Source organism: Protopterus annectens, chromosome 4.part0 (assembly GCF_019279795.1).
Source record: "Protopterus annectens isolate FY-2018-M chromosome 4.part0, PAN1.0, whole genome shotgun sequence".
Taxonomy (NCBI): Eukaryota; Metazoa; Chordata; order Ceratodontiformes; family Protopteridae; genus Protopterus; species Protopterus annectens.
The window spans coordinates 512,676,109-512,701,409 of NC_056733.1; the positions used below are offsets into that span (position 1 = coordinate 512,676,109).

Consider the following 25,301-nt stretch of genomic DNA (forward strand, 5'->3'; position numbering starts at 1 on the left):
ATTATCAGGAATATTGGGAGCATCTCCAACAGGTTCTCTGTTGAAAGACCATCAACTGCAGAGGTCCACACAATGATTGTATCTTCTTCAACAGCAGTAGGTTCCTTTGAAGCAGTAAACACAAAATACTAGTGCTTTGAAATTGCAATTGGTAAATCATTTGGATTCACATACTCCACCATCATTAACAAGACACCTCACATTTTGACAGCAGACATGAGTAGGGGCAGTTATATTTTATTTTCAGAAATCCAAAACATGTATGTATGGTATTTTTCTCAGCATCTCTATATTTCCCCAGTTACTTGTTAAACACCACATCTCCAGATTAGTCATTCCGTAAAAATTAAAAACACAGTACTTAATACCATTTTCTTAATTCTCTCATATTTCTGTCTCTCACACTCTTTTCTTAATTTTGCATAATATAATGTTCATAAACTATAGTATCTAAATCTGTTTCCTTTATTTTCTCTTTTATCACTTATTTATTTACAAAATCTCTGAAATCCTCTATTTGTTTACTTTCTAAAAGCATGTGACTTAAAGATCAAGTCCAAATTTTTTTAACCATTTCTTTTTGTTGTAATTATACTAATTATGCCCTTCTCTTGTAACGTAGGTTTTCTTTTTCTAAAACGTGTAGTTTTTACTTTAGTTACTTCATTGAAACCTATATTTATTAAATTTAATTAACTGGCGCTTCTGTTTACTGTATGTGGAGCAGCTGTCCATATACTTTGTGATTCCATGTCAATCATGGAATGCAGCACAATCAGTTAGTCAGACACTAAATCAATAAATAACCACAGATATAGTCAAGTGAAAGGTAACAAAAGTAGGATGAAACAGAATGTGTGTCTTATTAAGGTGTGTAATGCTTAACATACAGTGTAAAAAACGGATGTAAAACTAATAAATCATTGTTATCCAATGGATTTTAGAGAGAAAACTATGGATGTATGAATCGTTTCAGTGGTAGACCTACTGTACAGTGAGCTTGTATGTTACACTGCAAGGAATTCATGCTGGAAAGAAAATATTTGGTGTAATTTATGCATCTGTGAACATGAAGATGCAGTGATCTTTCCATCCTAGACAACTGTTTAATACATTGTGATAGATGGATAGCGTGTTACAATGAAGTGTCTAACAGATTTTAAATTTGTAATCCTACAGTGTTGAGACCAGAGTGATTTCAAGTACCACTAAATACAGCTCCATCAGAACTGTGGTTGCTATATACCCTAGGGATCTTAAAAAACTGTCTTGCCAAGGTCGTAGATGAGGGGAGCAAGGATTGCAAGTAACTGGTGAGGAAGAGAACTTCCCCCTGATTGAGGAAGGCTATCATGACCAGGGTATTCATTCTGCAACCTAGGAAGGCCATGTCTTGAAAGAGAATCAAGGAGAACTTCCTTAGGTTGAGAATGAATCCCAATCTTTCCAGAAGAGACATAGTGAGTCTGAGATGAAACATTAAGTCTTCCATTGGAAGAAGTCTGAATAAGAGTTCATTTGGGTAGGGAAACTTTGTATCCCCTGGATTCTGCAGAAGGTGATAGCTGGAATCAGGCACTTTGTAAAGACTCTAGGAGCTGCAGACATGCGAAAAAGTAAACTTGAGAATTGAAAGTGTGTTGGAGACTGAAAACATGAGAAATTTTCTGCTCCAAATCCAGCTCCAGACAAGTGACAAGTGGAGTACCTCAGGGTTCAGTCCTGGGACCTCTCTTGTTTGGCATCTACTTCTCTGAAGTACAGGCCAACACTAAGGGGCTCTGGCTAACAAAGTTCGCAGATGACTGCAAAACTGGGAGCCATTATTGAATCCCCAAATGATGTTGATACTCCACAAAAGGGCCTTACAGAAACCGATGCTTGGTGCCAGAGCCATGGGCTCAAGCTCAATGCCAAGAAATGTATGGTTATCCCCTTTGGGAAAAAACATGTACCCATGAATTACCACATAGGTGGCAGTATACTAAACACCGAAAGTGTGATAAGAGACTTAGGGACACAGGTGGACAGTGGTCTCACCTTCAGTAACCACATTGCCACTACAGTCAGGAAATCCTTCTATGTGGCATATCGCATCACTAAGGGCTTTTCATCTAGAAAAAAGGAGGTCATTGTCCCACTGTACTCATCCCTCATTAGACCCATTATAGAATACAATGCCCCATTTGGTATGTACCTCTCAAGACATCTGCAAAAACTGAAAAGGCCACAGAAATACCTCACTAAAAGAATCACAGGCCTAAAGCAGATGCCCTATGCTGACTGCCTTAAAAAAATGCCAGCTATACTATGTCACATATCGTCTACACCAAGGCGATCTCTGCTTAACATACAAGACCATGTCAAACCCAGAGCTGTTGGACATGCTACACTTAAAGAAATCCCAATCCCTCAGAGCCACACGCTCCAGGGATCTAAACCTTGTCATCACAATAAACAAAACATGCTGGAGGGATAGGTTCCTGACCCAGAGACTCCCCAGACTCTGGAACAGATTGCCCGTACATGTCAAGCAGATTGCCTCTTTGGCCCTCTTCGAAAGAAACCTTGATGATTGGATGGGAGAAAGGAAATTCACCCCGGGGATCATGTCAGTCGCCCTGCTAGACAGGGGTCCAGGGTGGTAAATAGTGTGGGATGAAATAGCCAGGGAATTGTTATGGCTAGGTTTGTATAGACCCTAGGTCCGATAGCCTAGTACCAACCTATGAAGGTAGAATGAATAAGGATGTGCAGGTATGCACCCTTCAGATCTAAGGTGACCAGAAAAGTGTGAGGAAAGCTAAGGATAAGCAGGGTCTGGAGAGAGGGAGAGAACAGCATGAAATACTTAATTTCCAGAAAGGTTTTGAGATAAGTCAAATCTAGAATGGGCCTCCATGTTCCCTCTTTCCTGGGGATGAGGAATAGTCTTGAGTAGAAACCTTTTTCTCGGGCCTGAGGAGGAATGGGTTCTCTCATTCCCTGGGAAAACAGTGGGGAATGAGTTGAGATGGATTTGAAGATGAGATGGGGATCCCCTTTGTTGATAGGAGCTCTTCACAAGCCATTCTGTAGCGGATCCATTTGTCTGAGTTAATGCATTCCCAAGAAGAGGAGGGATAGGCTGAGCCTTTGGGAAAAAGGTATGTGTGGACAAATGTGGGAGGGAGGAGAGAGAGAGTCAGAAAAGATAGTTAGAAGCAGGTTTTTCTGGAAAGGAGTTATTCCCAGGCTTGGAATCCCCTGAGATTCCTCATGAAATCTTTTCTTAGTTTATTCATCCTTTGGAGGGATTTATGTTCTTTACAAACAAAAGTAGTGAGTTTTGAAGGGTAGTTCCTTTTGTATGCAAGGACTGATGTAAGAAAAATCTGCTTCAGCTCTTGTATGACAGCCTTTTCTTGTAGTATTTTAAAATGTTTAGCAGCAGAAGGGTCAAAAAGTAGATCCCTATGAAGAGAGGAGTCCAGAAGTATGACTTTAACATCCTCTGATAAAGACCAAATGTGAAGGCAAGCAAACCTCTGTGTAGCGAACCAGTGGCTGCAGCCATAGAGGAAACCTTTGTAACATCAAAGCTGGATTTAATGGAATGTATGGCTATTTGGGTGGCATTATAAAGCATAGAGACAAGCTGGAATTTATGTTCAGAATCCTCCCAGCTCAATCTACATTGTACAGTATAAACTGATGCTTTTACCCTACTAAAGTGTATTACGAGAACTTAATTCCACATTGTAACTGTATCAAAAACTTTAATAGACTGTGCTTTTATGTGCTTGAAACAAAAATATATTTTACTTCCATTTGATATAAAATTGTACTTGATATGAGTAATGGTGCTAGATCTCTTTCTATTCTAACTTGCCCTGTAATTTTATGTGATAACTTTATTGAATAGTGCTACTATATTCCTAAGTACATGATGTAATATTACTTCCATAGAAAACTGTATAATAAATGTCACATAACTTTAAATTGTAAACTAAATATGCATTTTTGCTGGAGCTTTTCTCCCTGGGCCTCCAGTGAAAATGGGCCCTGCTAAGTCAGACTTTCACATTCAATAAAGAAAAATAACATTAAATTATTCAGGTTTCCTATAATGGGTAATACATATTTAGTCATCTCTGTGTGATAGTAATTGGATCTAAAGAAGGATAGCCTTTTTTGCCATACCTGTCCATATCTCTGTCAGATGGCATTATATTGGGCACTGGCATAAACTTGATATGTTTATCTATAGTCAGAGAGAAAACTGATGTGTCTGCTATTGGATATTTGTATGGAAATTTTGTTTCTCATGCACTTTGTGGAATCTGTCTGGTTTATTAGGACCAGGTGGCTGTGAATCCATATTAGAGGAAGTGGATCAAAAGCATCCAAAGGCTTCTAGAACCTTGAAGGCTTGGGGACTCCCCACTTCCAGTAAGTGATAATATCTTTTCTGTACATATGAGATGTGTTTAATGTTCCTTTCAAAGTGTTGCATCATCCTGGAAGTGGTCTATTCAAAGGAAATCTCTTCCAGTGGGAAATCCGGTGATAATGTATCTTCATCATCAGAGGCCAGTTGCCCAGGAGAAAAAAACTGAAAGGAGTAAACCAGTGAGTCCTCACCTGACTTGGATCCCTCTCCCTGTGAGGAGGAATCATGTTGCTATTTCAAAGGTGAAGGGGCAGGAGAGGACAAGAAGGAAGGAGGCTTTAAATATAAGATGGCTTTGTATAAGTCTTGAAAAAATCTAGGCATTCCTTTTCATGAGACCTCTGCTGAGGAGAAGCATATTTAGTTTCATGTTTCTTCTTTGATGGGATGTCTGCTGTAACAAAGCACAATTGTGTGGAACCTTGTCAGACTTTGATAAGGGAGCTGGGTGTCTCTTCCCTAACTAGAATCTGAGATATGCCCTTAGGAACCCCTAAAATAGTCATCCATAGTTCTCCCTTTTCTCTCTCTCTCTCTCTCTCTCTCTCTCTCTCTGTATCTTCTCTCTGTGGCAGAGGTAGGAGTTGAAAGTCTCATCAGATATTTGACTGATAGATGCCATACTAGCTTCTGGCAGAGTCACAGCAGGGGGCACCTCAGTGAAACTTGAGCATACAGAGCCTTACTTTATTTAAGCAGGTATGTTTGAGTCAGAGTGGTCATCCAAAGAATCCATTTTCATTTTTTTTTTACTTTTTTTTGGGTGCGAGCAGGTGAGGGTTCCAGCATTTTGGAAAGCATGAGGCTCTTAAGGTGCTGGGTCTCCTAAATAGGTATTAAGGGAAGCTAATATAGTTCTGAGAGTCTTCAGGACAAATGTTTGGCACATTTTACAGTTATGATAATCGTGTTCAGTCCCTAAGAAAAACAAACACTGGATCTGGAGGTCTTTATAAGCAATCTGCCTTTCACAGTTGTACTTCCCTCTCTTGGCGGTCATGAACAAATCTTAAAAATGACATGAAGAAAAAGGAGGTTCCCCAATGGGGCATTTATCTGACCAAGACTTGGCAGTGGTTGCGGCACAATGACACGGTATTCAGAATTTTATTTGGGGTTGATCAGAGTCTCTTTAATTGATGGCAGGTGTGTACCCAAGAAGACTGAATGCTGTAATTAAAGCAAAAGATGCTTCAACAAAGTATTAGTTTAAGGGTGTGCACACTTATGCAACCAGCTTATTGTATGTTTTTTATTTTTTATATGTTTTCCCCTAACAGATTTGTTTGTTTTTCAGTTGAATTGTACAGATTATAGGTCACATTAAATGTGGGAAAAGTTTTGACATGATTTATTGTGGTCTCATTTTTTATATCACAAAAAAATGGCATTTTAACAGGGGTGTGTGCACTTTTTATATCCAATGTAAGTATATTTTGCACAAATAAATAAAAATCGACTTATGTGTCCAGACCTCTGTGACTAGTGCCCGAGTTCAGTCTCTCATTGTAGTTGTGTAGCCAGAGACCTAAGCAGGTATTAGTGGGAACAATAAATGAATGTTGAGCAAGAGGGTTTTCTGTCCGCAGATAAATAAGGGCTTCTCTAGGTGGACTTAATCACCACCCCTACAAACCATCATCTCATGGTTTACTGCACAAGGTTCCCTTGAAGAAGATGGACACTTTTTTTATTCTAGTAGCAACATCCAGTTGCTGTATGCTTTCCTCCAGCACCACTCTTTCCTTGGGTAGCAGAGGAGGTGTGCAAGGAACAGACTGGCATGATCCTCATCTGTTTGTTTTGTCTCTGGCAGTACTGGTTCTCGATGGTGGTAAAGACTGCCAAGAAACACCATTGTTTATGTCACAGAAGATATACTTCCTTACCTGAAGGGCTGGCCCCTGTACATCTGAACCTGAAAGGTCTCAGGCTGAGGGCCAGAAAGATTTGTCACTTATTTCTCTTAGGCACTTTTTTCAGGATACTTTAACCATTCTGATAAACCAGGATGCCTAGCACAAAAAAAGATGTATCTGGCAAAATCAAAAAGTTTTCCACTTGGCTCAAAATGAGAAACCTCCTGAAAGCTGAAATTCTCTTCATTTTCATCTGTTTTTCAGATCTCTTTGGAGGTGGAATGCCTTACCCCTGTACAAAGGACATTCTTCCAGCTGTTTTACTTAGCTCCTGCTACTATCACCTATGACAGGAGAGGCATTAGTCAACCAACTCTTAAGGGAAGTGATTCACCTTCGGCTACTTAGATGGGCTATCCCTCCTCCTTGGGACCTGAACATTTTCTTGGAACAGCTGACCTTTGACCTGATCAATCTAGAAGTCTCAGTGTTGAAAAGATTTCTGTCTGGGAAATCATCTTCTTGGTGACAGTTACATCCATTGCAAAGGCTCTTGGCAGTGCAAGCTATAAAAACACTCGTGGTCTTCCACAGTGAGAGAGTTAGCTTCAGGATGAATTCTAACTTTAGATCAAAATTGGTTTTAGAGGTATCCCTTTACCAGTCAGTTTATTTAGCCTCAGTATGAATCCTACATTTATGTTAAAATTGGTTTCAGAGATGGCCATTTACCTGCTCTTCCAACTTTTGATATTCTTGAAATCACAAAAAATGGAAAGGGTCTTGCATATGTTGTGATGTCCAGAGACCATTGTTAAACTGCTTGAATAGGACCAGATTCATCAAACAAAAGGGTCATTTGTTTGTAGCTCTTGAACTTGATAATGGAGCAGACTGGTTACAAAGCAGACATTGTCCTATGGTTAGTGAACTCCATTGTCTTCAGCTTTGAAAGGAAATATTAGCAGCTTCAAGAACTGTACTAGGACAGCCTCCACATCTGCAGGTTTTTTTGTTAGGTTCTTCCCAAGCCACTTGCAAGGTGACCGCTTGGTCATCAGTTTGTGCATTCTGCAAGCATATATGCTAGATATCCAAGCCAGGTGCAAAGTGGTAGTCCATCACGGTATCCTTTTAAGGAAGCACTATAGGACCCTGCCTGTCTTTGAAACAGGTGTGGATGGCTGCCTTTGTAGTTTAGACATAAATGAGTTTTGACTTGCTGACTCTAGTTCCTAAAGCTTCTGTTTACATATTGTATAAATGTGAACAGGTACTTCAATAAAACCTGCAGTTCTGAAATCAGACTCTAGTTCCTAAAGCTTCTGTTTACATATTGTATAAATGTGAACAGGTACTTCAATAAAACCTGCAGTTCTGAAATCAGGTTTTAGTGCTCAGTAAGTATTAATCTGATAAACACAGTTAATAAGTTGACATAAATTAATGACATACCAGATATATTAGTTTTATTTTAGCAGTACTGTAATGTTAAAAAAGCATACATTTTAAGTATTCTTTGCAGTGGAAGTGCAGTGAAATTACTTCACTTGGCTTCACTGTAATCAAATGGTGTTGAAGTATGCAAACATCATTTATGATTTTAGGGTGTAAAATCCATACAGCAATTATTTCAGTAGGTCAGGACTCTGTTCTACAAAATGCAGCTTGCTTATCATCTCATCAATTCTGAATTCCTGTTATGTTTAACAGTTGACAAAAAAAGTACTGTGCCCTATTAAAGTAAACTGCAAAAGTGATGATCATTTCTTATTCTTTAAGGCACCAGAAGCCTTTGAAGACGTTGCAGTGTGTTTTACAGATGAGGAATGGAAAATGTTAAATAAACAGGAGAAGGAGTTACACAAAGAAGTGATGATGCAGAATTATGAAACCATGATTTCTGTTGGTAAGGATGGTCATACTTCAGGTCATTGTAAAGGGTATTGTTACTGTGTTGTTGTTTTGACTTCTTTTTTTAAACTTTTATGGAATAAATGTAACAGTCTTTTATTTGTGGACAGACTTAATTGCGTGCTTATGATTCTATTTTAGTTGTGTACCATTGTTTTGTTTATATTTCACAGTTGTTAAAAAATGTGAAATTAAACTGTTATTTTATAACTGCTTGAGTATGTAAAATCTTTTGCTGAAAAAATATATCTCTAAAACTAATTTCTAACAAGAGTACATCAGACTGGGCTTTTCCGTGGCAAAAGTACCGCCGAAGATGAACACAACACTGCTGTCTGCTTACTCTGAAAATTCTTAGTTCATTTAGATGAAGTTGTTTCTGTTGGCACCATGAAATTAGCCCTTTTAGGTTCATAGGTAGGTACTAGGCTGTCTGCCTGAGGGCATTTTTAAGCCTAGCCATAATGTAATTAACTGAGCCTCTGTCAAGCAGAGCCAATGAAGTGATTCCAGGGGTGTATTTTCTGTTACCCATCCACTCGTCAAGGCTTCTCTTGAAGAGTGTTAGTGAGGGGCTCTGCCTAATGTAGTTAGGAATTTTGTTCCAAAGCATGGGGAGTCTCTGTGACAGGAATCTAGCATGTTCTATTTATTGTTGTGGCGAGGTTTAGCTCACTAGAGCGAGTGGCTCGCAGTGACTTGGATTTCTTTAGGTGGAGCATGTCCATCAATTCTGAGTTGGACATGGCTTTGTAAGTCAGGCAGAGATCACCTCTGAGTAAGCAATATGCCACTGAGTACATCCGGAGTTTTTTCAGTCGGGCTGCATAGGGCATATGTTTGAGGCCAGTAATCCTCTTGGTGATGTGCTTTTGTGGTCTTTCCAGCTGTTGGAAGTGTCTTGTGAGGAACATCCCAAATGAAGCATTGTACTCATGATGGGTCTGATGAGTGATGAGTAGAGGGGCACTATAACCTCTTTATTTCTAGATGCGAATCCCTTAGTAATTAGATGGGCCACATAGAAGGATTTCCTAACTTCTTTGGCAATATGATTGCCAAAGGAGAGATTACTATCTACCTGGGTCCCCAGATCTCTTATTACCTCTTCTGTATTAAGGGGGCTGCTGCCTATGTGGTAATTCGTAGGTGTTTTGTTTTTCCCAAATGGGATGACTATGCATTTTTTGGCATTTAGCTTGAGGCCATGACTTTGACACCAGGTGTCTGTCTCAGTAAGGCCTTTTTGAAGGATGTCTGTGTCAGCTGGAGAGTCAATTATGGCTCCCAGTTTGCAGTCATCAGCGAACTTGGTTAGCCACAGTCCTCCTGTGTTTGCGTGTACTTCTGAGAAACAGTAGGGGTCTCAGAACCGGGCCTTGCGGGACACCACTTGTGACTGGTTTAGAGTCTGACCTGGAGCCCGCTATTCTTACCGTGTGAGTTCTGTCTATAAGCCAGTTGGCAACCCATCTTGTGATGTAGGGGTATATGTTCAGGCTGGTGAGTTTTTCTATAATACCAGAGTGAGGAATGGTGTTGAACGCCTTGGCGAGATCAAGATAGGCTGTGTGAACTACCTTTCCCTCATCTATGGCCTTGGTGACTGTCTCGAAGAAGTCAACCAGGTTTAGTAGATATGATCTGCCCTTAAAGCCGAACTGGGTCTGGTCAAGTGTTTGGAGGTTCCCAATGTCTTTGTTAATGAGTTCCATGATGATGCGCTCCATAGCCTTGCAGACCAGGCTAGTCAGGCTTTTGGGGCGATAGTTACCAGGGTCAGTTGTGCCCCCCCCCCTTTGTGGAGCGGAATAACTGTTGCTGTGCGCCATTCTATGGGCATGTAGCCTGTGGAGAGGCTGAGGTTGAACAGCGTGTTTAGGTGGGGGGGTTAGTTTGTTCTGTAGTTCATGCAAGACACAGCCTGGGACACCATCTGGCCCCATTGATGCTGTGTTTTTGGCTTTTGAAAGGGCTGTTTTCACGTGTGCTTCTGTGATTTCCGGGACACTACACTTTTCCGGTATTGTTGTGGGCCCTTTTGAAAGTGAGAGGGAGGTGAAGTTTGCACTGAATCTGTCAGCCAGGATGTTGGCAATATCATTAGGTTCAGTATATTTTGTGCTATTTTGCACTAGCTCAGAGCATATCTGTGAGTTGCCACTTAGATTCTTGACATAGCTAAAGAAGGCTTTGTGGTTATCATTCAAATCCTTGGCTATTTTTCTTTTGAAGTTAGCCTTGGATGATTTTATGAGGGACCTTAGTTTCTTACTGATACTGATCAGGGATGTCTTTCCTTCTTGGGATTTGCTTTTTTTCTGAACTAGTTTCTTCCTTCTGTTGTATAACCTGTTTATGGCAGGGGTCCACCAGACTGGTTTCCTTCTCTTAGGGGAGTGAGTCTTGGTCTTGCTAGGGATGGCACGATCCATGCATCCTTGTAAGTGCTCATAGAGTGCAATTGTAAAGGATTCTGCATCTTGGGCAGTGCTATCCTTTAGCGTGGAGGCTGTGAAACTTACCACCTCTGCCTTAAGTAAGGTAAAGTTTGCTTTAGAAAAGTTTTTCACTGTGGTTTCCTTGGTTGGGGGAGGTGGTGTGGTGTGGACATCCAGGGTGATTAGTTTATGGTCTGATCTAACCAGTGACGGGTTGACCTCCGGTACGGAACACCTGTCGCCCATGTTGGTGATGACCAGGTCTAATATGTTGTGGCCTCTGGTAGGGGAGTTTACCAGCTGATCCAGGGCATTTGAGTTGATAAAGTCCAGGAAGCGCTGAGCCTGGGAGTTTGTACTCAAGTAGTTTTCCCGGTTAATGGTAGGGTAATTGAAATCACCCAATATCAGGGTGTTTGGTAAGACCTTCATGTTTTCCATTGTCTCCAGAAAGGCGGAGTGGTGGTCCTGGGTCATGGAGGGTGATCTGTAGCAGGCCACAATTTGCATTGCAGATTTGCCCATGTTAGTTGCACATGGAAGATCTCAGAGGTATCATGCTGCGCCACTAACCTGGAGGTGTGAGTATCCTTGATGAATATGGATACACCCCCTCCTTTTGTGTTTCGGTCCATGTTCTGTGGCCGAAATATGTGGTATGAGTTGTAGCCCACAAAATCTGTTTTCACTGGTTTAGTAGCATTTAAATTGTGAAGGGCTGTAATTTTGCAGGTAACACAGATGAATGTAGATTAGATCTACATTCATATATATATCTGAAATATATATTAAGTATAAAATATATTAGAACATCTGGATTCTTATGAATATAATAATCTAATCTCACTATATTGCCTGACTGTCTAAAGAATAACTGTAAACTAGCTAACTTAATACAACAAGCCAAGACTAGATACTGAAATGCTTACTTCCACAAGGCATGGTGATGAGCTTCAAACTAAAATTGAACTGAACAGCAACTGAACTTTGATAACTGTTATAGATCTTTTTTATATCAGGTTCCAAAGAAAAACAAAGCAAAAAAAAACTGTTGTGAGAGTTCCTTCCTCTTAGTGATGGTTATAGAATGACATCACATTTCATCACCTGACTCTGGTACAATACATATTCAGAGCTTTGCTAAGATCTGTTGCAGTATTTGAAAATTATAGAACAATTTCCAAAACTTCTTCTCTTCCCTTTCAGAAGTCTTTGTTTAAACATATACATTTAATCAGTTATAATATCACTGTTGATACATTTTTAACACAAGCATCTTTACAAGTCAATGTGATAGTCAAATGACACAAAATTATTTAAAAGACTCCAGCTGAATATGCTGGCATATGTAACACATGTACTGCCGTATTCTCCCTGGCACAGATGTCAATACCTCACATTGTTGCATCTCCCCCACCTGTTTGAAGACTCAAGCTAGTTTTTCAAGTGAACCTGGAAAATCATTGCTTGAGAAGAATGGGCCTGTCTGGGAATGCACTAACCTATACCCTGTATTGAGAGTCCATCTACATTGGCATTGCTGACATCTGGACTGGCTAACACAGGGGATCCCCACAAAGCCCCTTTAAGCTTTTGAAATGCCTGCCTGCAGGCTGGGGTCCACACTATCTTATCTAGCCTGTTTTTCCTTGTCAGGTCATTGAGGGGAGCAGCCATTGTGCTATAATTGGGAAAGAACTTTCTATAGTACCTCACTGTCCCCAAGAATGCCCTCACCTGCTTTGTTGGTCACAAGGGTAGGCCACACCTGAATAGTTTCCACTTTGGCAGGTTCCGACCTAATTTTTCCACTCTCCACTCTATGTCCCGGGTAGGACACCTCTGCCATACCCACCTGACACTTACTGGGCTTAATGGTCAACCCTGACCTTTGCAGTCTGCCCAGGACCTCCCTGACATTCTGAGGCTTCATTATGTTAACATAGTACAAATTGTGCCCCTGCCTCCTGCCTGTCAGGTTTACCATGTAATTAATATCACTGACCTTCCTTACCACTTCGAAGGGTCCCTCCCAAGTTGCCTGCAGCTTAATGTGTCTGACAAGAATGAGCACCAGAACCTCCTGTCCCACATCATACTCTTGGGCTTGAGTATTCCTTTCATAATAGACCTTTTTCTGTTGTTGGCCTCCTGCCAGGTTCTCTTGGACCAAGCCCATGAGTTTACTAAGCCTAGTCCTGAGGTTTAGGACATATGCCACAACAGAATCCTTGTGGGATTCAAACTCATCCTCTCACTCATCACTAATCAAATCTAAAGCTCCCATCACCCTCTGCCCATACAGCAACTCAAAGGGTGAAAAACCTACAGATTTGTGGGGTACTTCTCTTTATGCAAACAAATAATGAGGCAAATATTTGTCCCACTGACTCTTAAACTGGTCCGCAAATGCCTGCAGCATGGTCTTTAGTTTAGAGTTTAGGTGCTTCATCCCACAATGCTTCCACAGATGAGCCAGTAGGTCTGACATGAAATTACACCTCTGTCAGTTAGTGTTTCTCTCAGGAAAGCTACCCTGCTGAAAATCTCCAACAAAGCATTTGTCACCTTCTCTGCCTGGATGGAGGACATAGCCACCCCCTCAGGGTATCTAGTAGCATAATCTACTACCACTGGGATATACTTCTTCCCTGTGCAACTTGGGGTACTCGGAGGCCCCAGAGTATCCATAGCTACCCTGTAAAATGGCTCCTCAATCACAGGCAAAGGCATCAGCAGAGCTTTGACATTATCCTGTACCTTGCTTAGCCTTTGGTACTGCTTACAAGTCCTGCAGTACCCTGTTATATCCCCTGCAGTCCCAGACCACTAAACGTTTTGCATAATATGTCTCTTGGTATGCTTTTGCCCATATGACCTGCAAAAGAAATGTCATGGACTAGGGCTAGAAGTGCCAGATGGTACACTCTGGGTACTACTAACTGCTGTATCACCTCACCCTTTAGCCCTTCCTCAGGGGTCCACTGTCTGTACAGTAACCCTTTGTTCCACTGTACAGACTCCCCTTTTCCTTGAACATCAGGTGCCTCCCTAGCTACCTTCATCAAGCTTCATAAAGTAGGATACAAAAGCTGAGCCTGTCTCAACTCTTATCTTTGTAACCAATCCCAGTTCCCCTTCCACAGGAAGCGTAGTATCTTCTAAGAGCAGTGCCTCACTGTCAGCCTGGGTACTACCACTCACCTCTGTCCTTGCAGTCACCCTGTCCACGGGAACATCAGTACTTACCAGCAGCCTTGGCTCACTTTAAGGCTCACTGCTACAAGGTATCTCCCTCATTGAGATAGCTACATCACCAGCCCCAGCTTCAAGTTTGGGGAATGTCTGGGCCCCCCCCCCCCCCAGGGTTACCAGACCTACATGCCTTTCTCCAAGCCTGATTGCATGTAACTGCTTGTACACAAGGTGCTGCATTATCAAAATCATTCCCTATCAAGACATCTGCAGGAATATCCTCAAACACAGCTACCTGCTTGCTTCCTTTTCCATCCTCCCATTCAAGGTGAGCCCTGACCAAAGCTATTTGGAATGGGATCCCCCTAAAGCTCTAATTGGAGTGGACTGCCCAAGCAAATACTGCTCCTCTTAAACCACTGCAGGCTTCACAATAATTATGTCAGAGGCTGTGTTTCTCTTAGCAGTTGCCTGTCTTCCATCCAGTAAGATAGGATACAAACTCTGGTGATAGTTTGGTACCCCTATTGTCTCCAGGCAACTTACTACTGGCACGCTGCTATTCCCATTTGCTGGGTCCCTGACCTTTTGTTCCCCACCTTGCTTCAGTGGATACTTGTATGCTACATGGCCCCTCTGGTTAGATTTAAAACATCTAACCCCTGATCCTGGCTGTGTACCTGGACTAGTGGCTTCCCCTGTTACTGGCAGACTCTTTTGGAGTGATTTAGGCTGCCCACCATGGGTTTCCTTATATCCATGTGCAGCACTGGGTATCCCCTTCTTTTGCACTGGTGCCCTGTTTGCTAAGTAGAGATCTGCTTTTTTCCTCAGATTGTCTGCAGAGTTACACTCCCGGTCTGCCAACTAGATTCTCATGTCCTCAGGCAAAGTATTAAGGGCTTGTTCCCTCACCAAAAGGTCTGCCAGTCTTCAAAAGTGGTAACCTGACACCCACTCACCCACCTATGAAAATAAGTGTTTACCTCAGCAGTATAATCACATACACTTTCATTTGCCATGTGTCTGTGCTCACAAAACTTTTTTCTATAAGCTTCAGGTGTTAACTTATAGCATTTCAATAAACATTGTTTCTCTCTGTCATAGTATAAACAGTCAGTATCAGACAATTTAGAAACAGCAGTTACAGCTTTACCATGGAGTACGGGGGTCAGGAACCGTACATAGAGCTGTTGCTCAACATCATACTGTTTACATACTCTTTCAAATATATGAATAAAACTGTCAAATTCATTCACCTCTGCAAATTGTGGAAGAAATGTACTGCCCATTATTGCTGTTGGGACCGGTTATTCTCTTTCCCATTATCTCCATGACCCTGATGAAGGGTCAGCATTTCTCTGTCATGCTGACACTGCTTCTCCTTTTCTTCAGCTTCCAAATGCCGCAGTCTGTCTTTGATCTGCAAATGCCGCAGACTCTCGGTCTCATATTGATGCTCCTTCTCCTTTTTTTCAGTCTCCCAATGCTGCAGTCTCTCTCTTTTTCTTCAATTTCAAAACGTTTGGCCTCCAATTCAAATCTCTTTAACTCCAGACAGATTTTTTTAAGTCCTCTGTGGAGAAGGTGAACTGTCCTGTTTCTGAAGACTGCACATCCCCAACACCTTGACTAGTTGTCTTCCTGGTCAGTGGTCCATGCCTCAGCTGCAGTTAAAGCTGGAATTATTTCCACTTTTGTTTGGTTAGCATGCACCAGTCCTTTGGCTTCACACACCTTGGCCAACTGGTTCTTTGTCAGCTTACCATAATCTTATGCTGACATCTTTGCCAGTTTTCCCTGACTAAAGTAAACTAATAAAAATTAATAAAACTTTCATGAAAATGAAACTCTGAATGTTTACCTTGTGGGTGTTGAGAGTACACACACCTTTAGTGACAACTGGCCACAGGCTACTGAAGTTTAAGGAATATCCCACTGCTCTGCCACCAGTATGTGACGGCGTCTCTACTCTGGGCCAGTAATCAAGGAGCCTCAATCCTCACCAGTGACATTGGTGAGAGATGGTCACCGAAAACAGGAATGGATTTACACAGTATTTCAAATGCATCTCTCTGCATCATGCAAAATTTCCTCCAAGAGCAGAGCGGGAACTCACTCTAGACTTGAGAGTGGTCTCTATTTCTCCAGATCCCAAACAAGACTCACTTTGGAGTGCTGTGTCCTAGTTGCAAGTAGCTGACACATCCACACCTGTGTATTTGATTTTAATACATACACACACATACTCTTGGGAAAGGCTGGAACAGATTCACTAGCTGTGCCCCTTTCTACCCAGACTGTAAGGTAGACACTGCCACCAGTCAACTACTCTAAGGCTCTTACAAGCATATCCAATTATACTGAGTAAAATCAATACTAATAGAAATAGTACAGTGTAACCAAAGCAGCAGGGCTTTTTGCAATGGCAACAACACCACTAAAATAAACACAAGTACTCTTAAGATGTTAAAAGTATTCTCTAAAAGACCAGCCACATTGAAAGGTATAAAAGTATTTAATAATAATAATAATAATAATAATAATAATAATAATAATAATAATAATAATAATAATAGTAATAAAAATGGAAAACATGAGAATACTAAATATGTAAATAAAATAAACACTAGAGTTTCAAACACAGGAGAAATAAAAATAACACAGTTGGACAGATTCAAACAGATGCAAAAAAAATACTCAATTAATTTCACTGTATTTCCTGACTGTCTAAAGAATAAATCTTCTGTAGCTAACCTAATTAATACAGCAAGGCAAGATTAGATGCTGAGATACTTACTTCCACAAGATAAGGTGATGAGCTTCAAAAGTAAACTGAACTGAGCAACAACTGAACTGTGGTAACTGTCATAGATTGTTTATATCCGGTTCTAAGGAAAACAAAACAAACTGCTGTAAGAGTTCCATCCTCTCAGTGTTGGTTATATAGTAATATCACATTTGATCACCTGACTCTGGTACAATATGCATTCAGAGCTTTGCTAAGATCTGTTGCAGTATTTGAAAAGTATAGAACAATTTCAAAAACTTCTACTCTTCTCTTCCAGAATTTTTTTATTTAAACATATACATTTAATCAGTTATAATAACACTGTTGATACATTTTTAACACTAGCATCTGTACAAGTCAGTGTGATAGTCAACTGGCACAAAATTATTTACAAAACTCCAGCTAACTATACTGGCATATGTTACATATGTACTGCCCTATTCTCCCTGGCACAGATGGCAATACCTCACATCATCACAGAGTTTGCAGTAATTAGTGCCTTCATCTGGTAATCTGGACTCTTTCAGAGCATTTGCTTGTTTAAGCAGAAACCAAAAAGGTTAAAATAAAAGGCTTCACAAATAACCAGTCAGAAAGCTGCATTACTGCTAAAACAGATCTGGTTCTAACTAGCTAAAGCAACTAAAATAAAATTTTCAGTGTAAAACTAACAAAATCCATAATAATCTTCCTTATAGTTTAAAACTAGGTAAAAAACTGCAGAATAAAGTTATGCCTTGGAAACTAGAAGGCCATTCCAGAGACAGTAAATTCATAAAAACCTTTATGAGCTAGTTAAAGCCTTGTAAGTAGAAACCTTAGCAACTGACACAGGCAGCTGAAGTGAATGGGAGATGACCTCCCTATTAGAGTGAAATTTAGTTGGATTTCAACTTCCTGATTTAAGTTATCACACTGTTGCTATTCTTTGAGTTTGCTGTTTTTGCACATTTTCTGTGTCGTAAGGCATTTATTGTGTGTGAGATCGTTGTACTCTGTATTGGCTATTTTCCTATTTCACACTGTTGTGTGACCACATAGTTTATATAACTAAAAGGGAATGAAGCCCCTCGTATGGGGCCCTCTAGCAGAAACCGTTTTTGAAGAGTTCAGGTGGTATTATAATGCTCTAATTTCTTAATTAGTTGTGGTTGATCATTTACTTCACAAAACACTGTCTCAGTGAATTATTTCGGACAATGGAAAACACTGCTATGACATAAAAAAACACAGAAAAAAATGGGTAACTAGAACACGTTGGATATAGTTTATAGGATTAAGAACACGGTTGATTACTTTTGTTCACCAAAGGTACAGTAGAAAATATTTAATGCATCACCCACAAAACCAAATGTCTAGTAGTGCATTTCTGCATGTTTTAACATGGGGTGGCAGTATGCGAGTCATAGTGTAGAAGCATAGTGCAGGGATTACAGTATTGCATTTCATGATAGCATGCTGCTGTTAAGTTTTACAGCTGTATAGGGTCAGATTAATAAGGTGGTGATTCTGTACTGAGATGGCTCTAAGCTTTGTAGTAAAATGTATATTGATAGCAATGTAATGTTTCCCTCACTTTACTGCTTTATGTACTCATATTCTTAGCATTGCACATTCTTTGTATTTTATTTACTGTCACTTCTTGTTTTTGTTATCTTATGTACTGTGTTTGAGTGGTCATAATATTGACCCTAGGCTGAGACTGAAGTGGGTCAGAATTGATCAGTACTGTACCCCAGTTGAGAAATTCAATAAATACATATGAACAGAAGATATAAAGTACATATTTATTTATTTATATTTGTTTACTGGGGTAGTGTACTGATTACAGTAGACCATTTGCAGGTACAGCCCGGGTGAATAGGATCAAATAAGAAATGAACAAAACATATTTACAGATACAGGTAACTGCCGTTTAATGCCCGGGATAGGTTCTATACCATAGAACATTAAGTGGTACAGATGTTAAGCGAACACCCTATATTTTGTATAGGGTGTTCACTTAATGTCGTTTGCACAATGGCCAATTGCATTTACATCTGCTTAGTGCAGTATGGACGTAAATGTGGTTGGACATTGTGTGGAAGGACTTTAAGTGGCATTTACCTATACAAGAATATTCTAAAAAACAAACCAAAAAAAAAAAAAAAATATATATATATATATATATATATATATATATATATATATATATATATATATATATACACACACACACACACACATAATTATAGATGCAAGAATATGCTACAACATTTAGTTCAAGAAGCAGTTAACAGTATCAAAACATGGATGGACAAATTGAATTATGCTTAGCAGAGCTTTATGGGTAAGATGTAGCCATAATGACTGAGATGGCTTATACTGCAGGGATAGCAGCTTATCATTATATGGAGAGGTATGAAAATATTAGAAGAGGTAAATGAGAATAGTTGCAAGAAAGGATGCCATGAGGAGAAGACAGAGAAAAGGTGTGAGAGGCATCTGTAATTAACGTGTTTTTTAACAGTAGTCTATTTCTGGACTGTCTGAATCCGTTACTGCATTGCTGTTACCTAGTGTTGATGAATGTACCTCTCTTAATCCTTCATTACAAACTCCTGTTCTCACTTACTTCAACTGTTTGCCTAGTTTTACTTTGTCATCTAGTTATTTGCCCATTGTCTCTTTTTAGCCTAACATTTTCCCCCTCACCTCTCATCTGATTGTATATTTATAGGGATTAAAGCCATTTTTCTGCCCACCTACACACCTTCTCATCAACTGACCAAACCAGCAACAGTCAACTGCAACAGCAAATATACGGCCCATTTTATTGCCCTGCCTTCTGCCATAACCTTCAAGTAACTGTACCGTGTTAATTTTATAAACCAGCATAGTTTGTTTAATTGGTATCCAAATTTAGCTGTACATCACTAAGGTGCGCTCTTTTCTTCCTCTCTCCTCTACCCATTCCACCTTTCAGTAATTTATTCTTTTCATCACTTTAACTTTCAAATACAACTCCTGCCTTTAGCTACTTATCTACAGATAGTATTCCTTTCTATCTGAAAGCAGTCAAATACACCACTCATATATAGCTTTGTCTCTCTCTTAAACAACTATCTTCCAAAGTATAAGCAAAGGAAATTATTTGTCTTACATACTTTTTTTCCAGTCTCTCAAATACAGTCCACGGTCTGGATCTGCCTGCTCTGTTCCCCCTCGCTTCACTCTGGCTCACTCCACTCCCCTACCTTACCCCCGTTCTCAGCCACCCCCACTTCAGTTTAATTTATACCCTCTTTGCTCCTCCCCATTCCTCTCAATATCCAGTCATACACCAACCCATTCCCTTCCCACCAGCTAGCCAATCTCATATAGCCACATCTTTCTTCACTACCTGTCACTTCCTTACTAGCAACCAGCAGTTGTCAACCATCCCTTACAATCCGCACCTTACACCAGATCCACAGTCAAAACTCACTGCAATCCCCACAAACACTAACAGTGTTATTTTTCTACATAGTCTCAACTATTTTTCTAATAACCACTTATCTAATTACTTCATACCATGGACTACACATTGAAATTATCTCTTCACCCACATTAGTCAACATAGCCCAAACAATTAGCACTTGCCCAACCACTTTAATATCACCATATCTCTACAACAACTCCCTCTCAGAACTCTTCTTAGTCGAGTATACCCCCACCCAACCAATTTCTAACTTTTTTTCATAAATATTAAAAATTACTCTCAAACCTTGTCAGCTTATTCCCATGCAGTTTATCTCTACTTAATCAGGCTGGGGACATACACCCTAACCTTGGCCTACAGTCAGTCTCCCAATCAAATCCACCACAAAAAAAAAAACAAAGAAACAGTCAACCAACAAAACTACATGATGTACCCCCCATAGTAGCTCCAGCCTCCTAATCATAACTATTAACCTAAGGAGTATTCTAAACAAAGTTGTTCAGTTCTACACTAGCCTCAGCCTATATACCCTTGACATAGTCATCCTAACTGAAACTTGGTTAAAACCGCATGTCAAAGATGGCGAACTTCTAACATCGGGTTACAATATTCATCACTTAGACATAATTAATAAGCAAGGCAGTGGCATTGCAATTATTTATAAAGATGCACTTAACCTAGAATGATTAGAAAACCACCCTTCTGATCCAATCAGCTTGTAAGTACTTTTATCAAATCAATAACTAAATAATAAAAAAGTATCATTATCTTCGCAGTCTACATCCCCCCCAGGTGACAATTCTACAGTAATTGAAAATCTCCGTAATTGGGCAGCAGCCAACATTAACCAAGAAGCCATCATCGCAGGTTATTTCAATCTAGTCTGGTCTTCCTGCTCTTCTGATAGCCCATCAGACTACATTAACTTTTTCGGCTTTACCAATAGCATCACCACCCTAACTAGGATTGACAAACACAGCAAGAAATGGTCCACACTTGACTAGATTCTTACTAATAGACCCTCCTTATGTCCTCACTCTGGGTGTCTCCCAAATACCCTTAGTGATCACAGACCCACATTCCTCCTAAGACAGAAAGTAAACCCTAAAAAAATCATATACAAACAAATCCTTAACACAGAAATTCTCCATCGATATTTTTAACTCCCTCTTGAAACAAGGTAACTGGTCCCCACTAAAATACCTCCAGTTAGTTGATGTAACTATGTACTTTAATGACACTTTCCTGGAAATCCTAGACAAAGTAGCCCCCATCAGGAAAATCTCAGTAAAAGCTAAACCAATCCCATGACTACAAAATACACTAAACTCCTTATGAAACAAAGAGATAGATAATGATCTCACTATCTGGCCACCAAAAACCAAAAAACCCTCCAAAACTACCAACAGTTAAGGAACGCAGTCAAAAAGCAAATAAGAACAGACAAAAAAACTACTATTCAACAGTAACATCAAAATAACTCCCCCTAAAATTTAGGCCTCTATGAATCAAATTCTCAATTCCAAACATTCCTCAACCCCTAACCCCTCCCCTCCAGGCACCACCAAAAGCATAGCCACACAATTCTATGCTCACTTTACTAATTCCCTACTGTCCCTAATAATCATAACACTACCAGCCCACTAATTGTACCCAAAACCTCTGCCATTAGTCCTGTAGCATTTAACCTTAAACCAATACCTGTGAGCTACATTAACAAACTTCCTCATTGACTGAAACTTTCAAGTCTAGCAGAGGACCTGCTTCCCAAAGAATTCCTGAAGCTGGCAGCTGACACCATCACTTACCCAGTCTCCCTACTAATACGTAGGTCCATACGTTCACCAAACTCTGGAAGATATCACATATGATCCCTTTACACAAAAAAAGCACCTTGCCAATGCTGTTAAACTACAGACCCATTGCAGTACTCCACCCTCTTGCCAAAATCCTCGAGAAATGTATACACTCAGAAATCATGCCCTATCTTCTGAACAATAACCTCCTCTCAGACACACAACATGGCATCAGACCCAGTCATAACACCACCTCTGCCCTAATTAGTTTCACAGACACAGTCAACCATTCAAGACACAACAGCCTTTATGTTTCATCAGTTTTCTTAGATATGTCAAAATTATTTGACAGAATCTCTCACCAAAAACTTCTGTACCAATTACCGACCTTAAACTTTTCTCACTCCACCCTGTCATGGTTCCATAGCTACCTGTCAGACAGCAAGCTGTTAAATGGCTAGACAGTATAACCTCACTCTTACCATTCTCAGTAGATGTACCCCAAAGATCCATACTTGGCCCACTACTTTTTTTAATTTTTACAAACGATCTCAATCGTTCGCGGTAGTGGTGATGCAGTAGCGTTGTCACCTCACAGCAAGACGTTGTCTCGTTCGATTCTCAGCTAGAGCGTCTTCTGTGGAGACATGTGTGAATGGGCATACCTACGTTGAAGGTTGTGCGTTAGGGCCGGCAACTCAGCACGTAAAAATCAAGTGCCAATCATTAGTGGACCGGAGTTCCGCTGTGGCAACCCCTAACCGGGAAAAGCCGAAAGACACAACAACAACAAACTAGCTCAATTCTGCCACCACATCAGCTAACATTATACAATATACGGATGATTTTACATTCATCTGCTCTGCCACCTCAATCCCCTTACTCTTGAAAAAGCACAAAAAGCAGTTACAGATGTTGAACACTGCCTTTCCACCAGACAACTAATTCTCAACCCCAACAAGACCAAACTTCTGTTATTTACCAACAATAAAATATCTCATCCCATTCACTCTCTACCATCCACTAACAAAACCAAAACAGAGCCAATTTAAAACTACTGGGTGTCACCATCAACAAATCACTTAGTTATGATTGACACATATCCCAATCAATAAAAAAATCCACATAAAACTCAGGACACTCTATAGAGCCAAACCGTTCCTCACCCAAGCCACCAAAATAGATGTTGCCCAAAGCCATCTACTATCCACTCGGTTATATGATTCTCCAATATTCACTAATTTAAAGAAAACAAATCTAAATAAACCGGATGCCTGCTACAACAAAATAGCCAGGTTTGCCACCAGCCTCCCATACAGAACACATCATTGTTCAGCTCTTCACAAACTAGAATGGCTGGAACCTATTATGCCTCAAAAAACTTAGTTTGCCATTCCATCATCTACCCACCAGATACTTAAAAACCTAGTAAAACCCTACACAAGCAATATGACCCCTACGCTCATCCAACAAACTTCTTCTGGAAGTCTCTAAAGCCAGTAATAACTATGGGGATGCCTTATTCTTAAAGCACATCACCAAAATCTGGAACTCAGTACCCTAGCTTATTCTTGGCACAGCCAATCCTTCCAAATTCAAAATTCTTCTCAAGGCCCATTTGACTAATAACTGGCTATGCTCCTGCTCATCACCAAGTGACCCCTCAGTAAATTCTTAGTACTATTCATCCTTTATTTTACACTTTGACTCTTTGATTTGGAACATCTCCAACTTTTTACTGTATATTTTTATTCTAATTACTTAAGGTGGTATGAAAGTTACCTCATTCCCCTAAGTGGACATATATTAATATTTTGTTTTATTTCTCTTGTGTTGCATTCAAGTACCAACGATTATAATGTGTAATATGTATGACTAACCATTCCTACTGCACCATTTGAATTGCTGTTGTTTTTGATTTTTTTCATTTGTTTTTAACTTAATTGTATCACGGTTTGCTACGTAACCTGTTGTTCATTTTTTTAAAAAATTCTATTCAGCATTATTTACTTGTAACTTGGATATTTTCTCCCCGGACCTCTGCTGAAAACGGGCCTTTTTCGGGCTCAGTCAGACACTGATGGTAAACAAATGTAAAATAAAATAAAATTGGGAACTTGTGTACACATATAACCTTATTGTCTTGTTTCACTACTCGGTAATGCATAACTTTTTTCATGCGTATCATGAATGCATATTCTGAAGATGTGAGTAAAACAGCAGCTGTTTCCATTTTTGTGTACATCATGAATGCTGGCAACTGATTTTGGATAAAAAAAGAAGTAATAACAGTTCATATAAAGTACTGCAAATGTTGACTAAACAACACCAGTAATTTTAATTACTTATTCCTGTGAAAGGTTTGGTTTTATTCATTTCTGGTAGTACTTATTTCCATTCTTGTTTTGTGGATATTGTCTGCACATTGCCAGTAACTGATTTACTTAATGCCAGAATTGTCTACGCAGTGTTTGTGTACTGCAGTGGAAATCTAAGTGTGTTGGTCCTTCTGTCTTTAAATACTATGTACAGAACCATTTTTCTTCTCATGCAACCAACTTTTATTATGTAACTAACAGTAATATCTTTTCAGAAAAAAAATAAAAATGTAGCTTTTTGGTATACTTCATGTAAAAAGAGAGAAGGGGTGTTTGAATCCAATGATTTTTTTGTAGCATGTATTTTTTGTAAAACAAGCACAACGTGTCAGTGTTGTTCAATCTAAGAACATCTTTAATTTGAATGCTGTCATATTCAGTCATAGTGAATTGTTACCCTTCTATAACAGGATAGGTTATCTGCTCATACTGAACTGAAGAATATTTTCCAGTATTATTAGGGGAAAAAAAATAGGAATTAAAATGCAGATTTTTATAGTAGGTTATTTTGTTACCATATAATATGGTCATAATAAACATTTATTTTCCCATTTATGTTTTTGGCTAAAATGTGCAGGATACAATATTCAATTAGAGCATCTGCTATTATTAATAAAGAAAGATGAAGATGCCCCTGCTTATGAAGATCAGAAAGACACAAGTAAGCATCGCAGTTCTCATCATGAAAAGAACAGCAGCAGTAAGTTTGTATTTAAGCATGAAATTGAGACTTTTTAATAGATCTGATTAGAGGTTAATGTATTTTTTTAAATATACAGGTTATAACATTCCAATTGAACACCTGGAATCATTGTCTAAAAGCAATGAGAAACCTCATTCTTTGGAAGTAAAAAAAGAAGAGCATGGACATCCCATAGGCTATCCTGAAATGCCCCTGAGTGGTAAGTGTTTTCAGCAGAATATTCAGGCTTAGAGTGTATCGAACAATGATACATAGAAGTTCTAGTAGACTGGCTGGATCCAGGAGTATGAAGAGGAAATATTGTAGGACTGGTAATTAATCCATTTGTTTTT

The 25,301-nt window shown here is 39.7% G+C and overlaps 1 protein-coding gene across 3 annotated transcripts in view; it reads left to right on the forward strand.

The window, feature by feature from the left end:
- Positions 1–25,301, forward strand: part of LOC122799403 (zinc finger protein 271-like) — a 405,050-nt gene that overhangs the window by 76,183 nt on the left and 303,566 nt on the right. For all 3 annotated transcript variants that reach the window (XM_044068427.1, XM_044068426.1, XM_044068424.1), the window contains 3 exons: positions 8,074–8,200; positions 24,844–24,966; positions 25,046–25,168. In XM_044068427.1, coding sequence (XP_043924362.1) covers positions 8,074–8,200; positions 24,844–24,966; positions 25,046–25,168 — 373 coding nt within the window. The remainder of the gene's footprint in view (positions 1–8,073; positions 8,201–24,843; positions 24,967–25,045; positions 25,169–25,301) is intronic.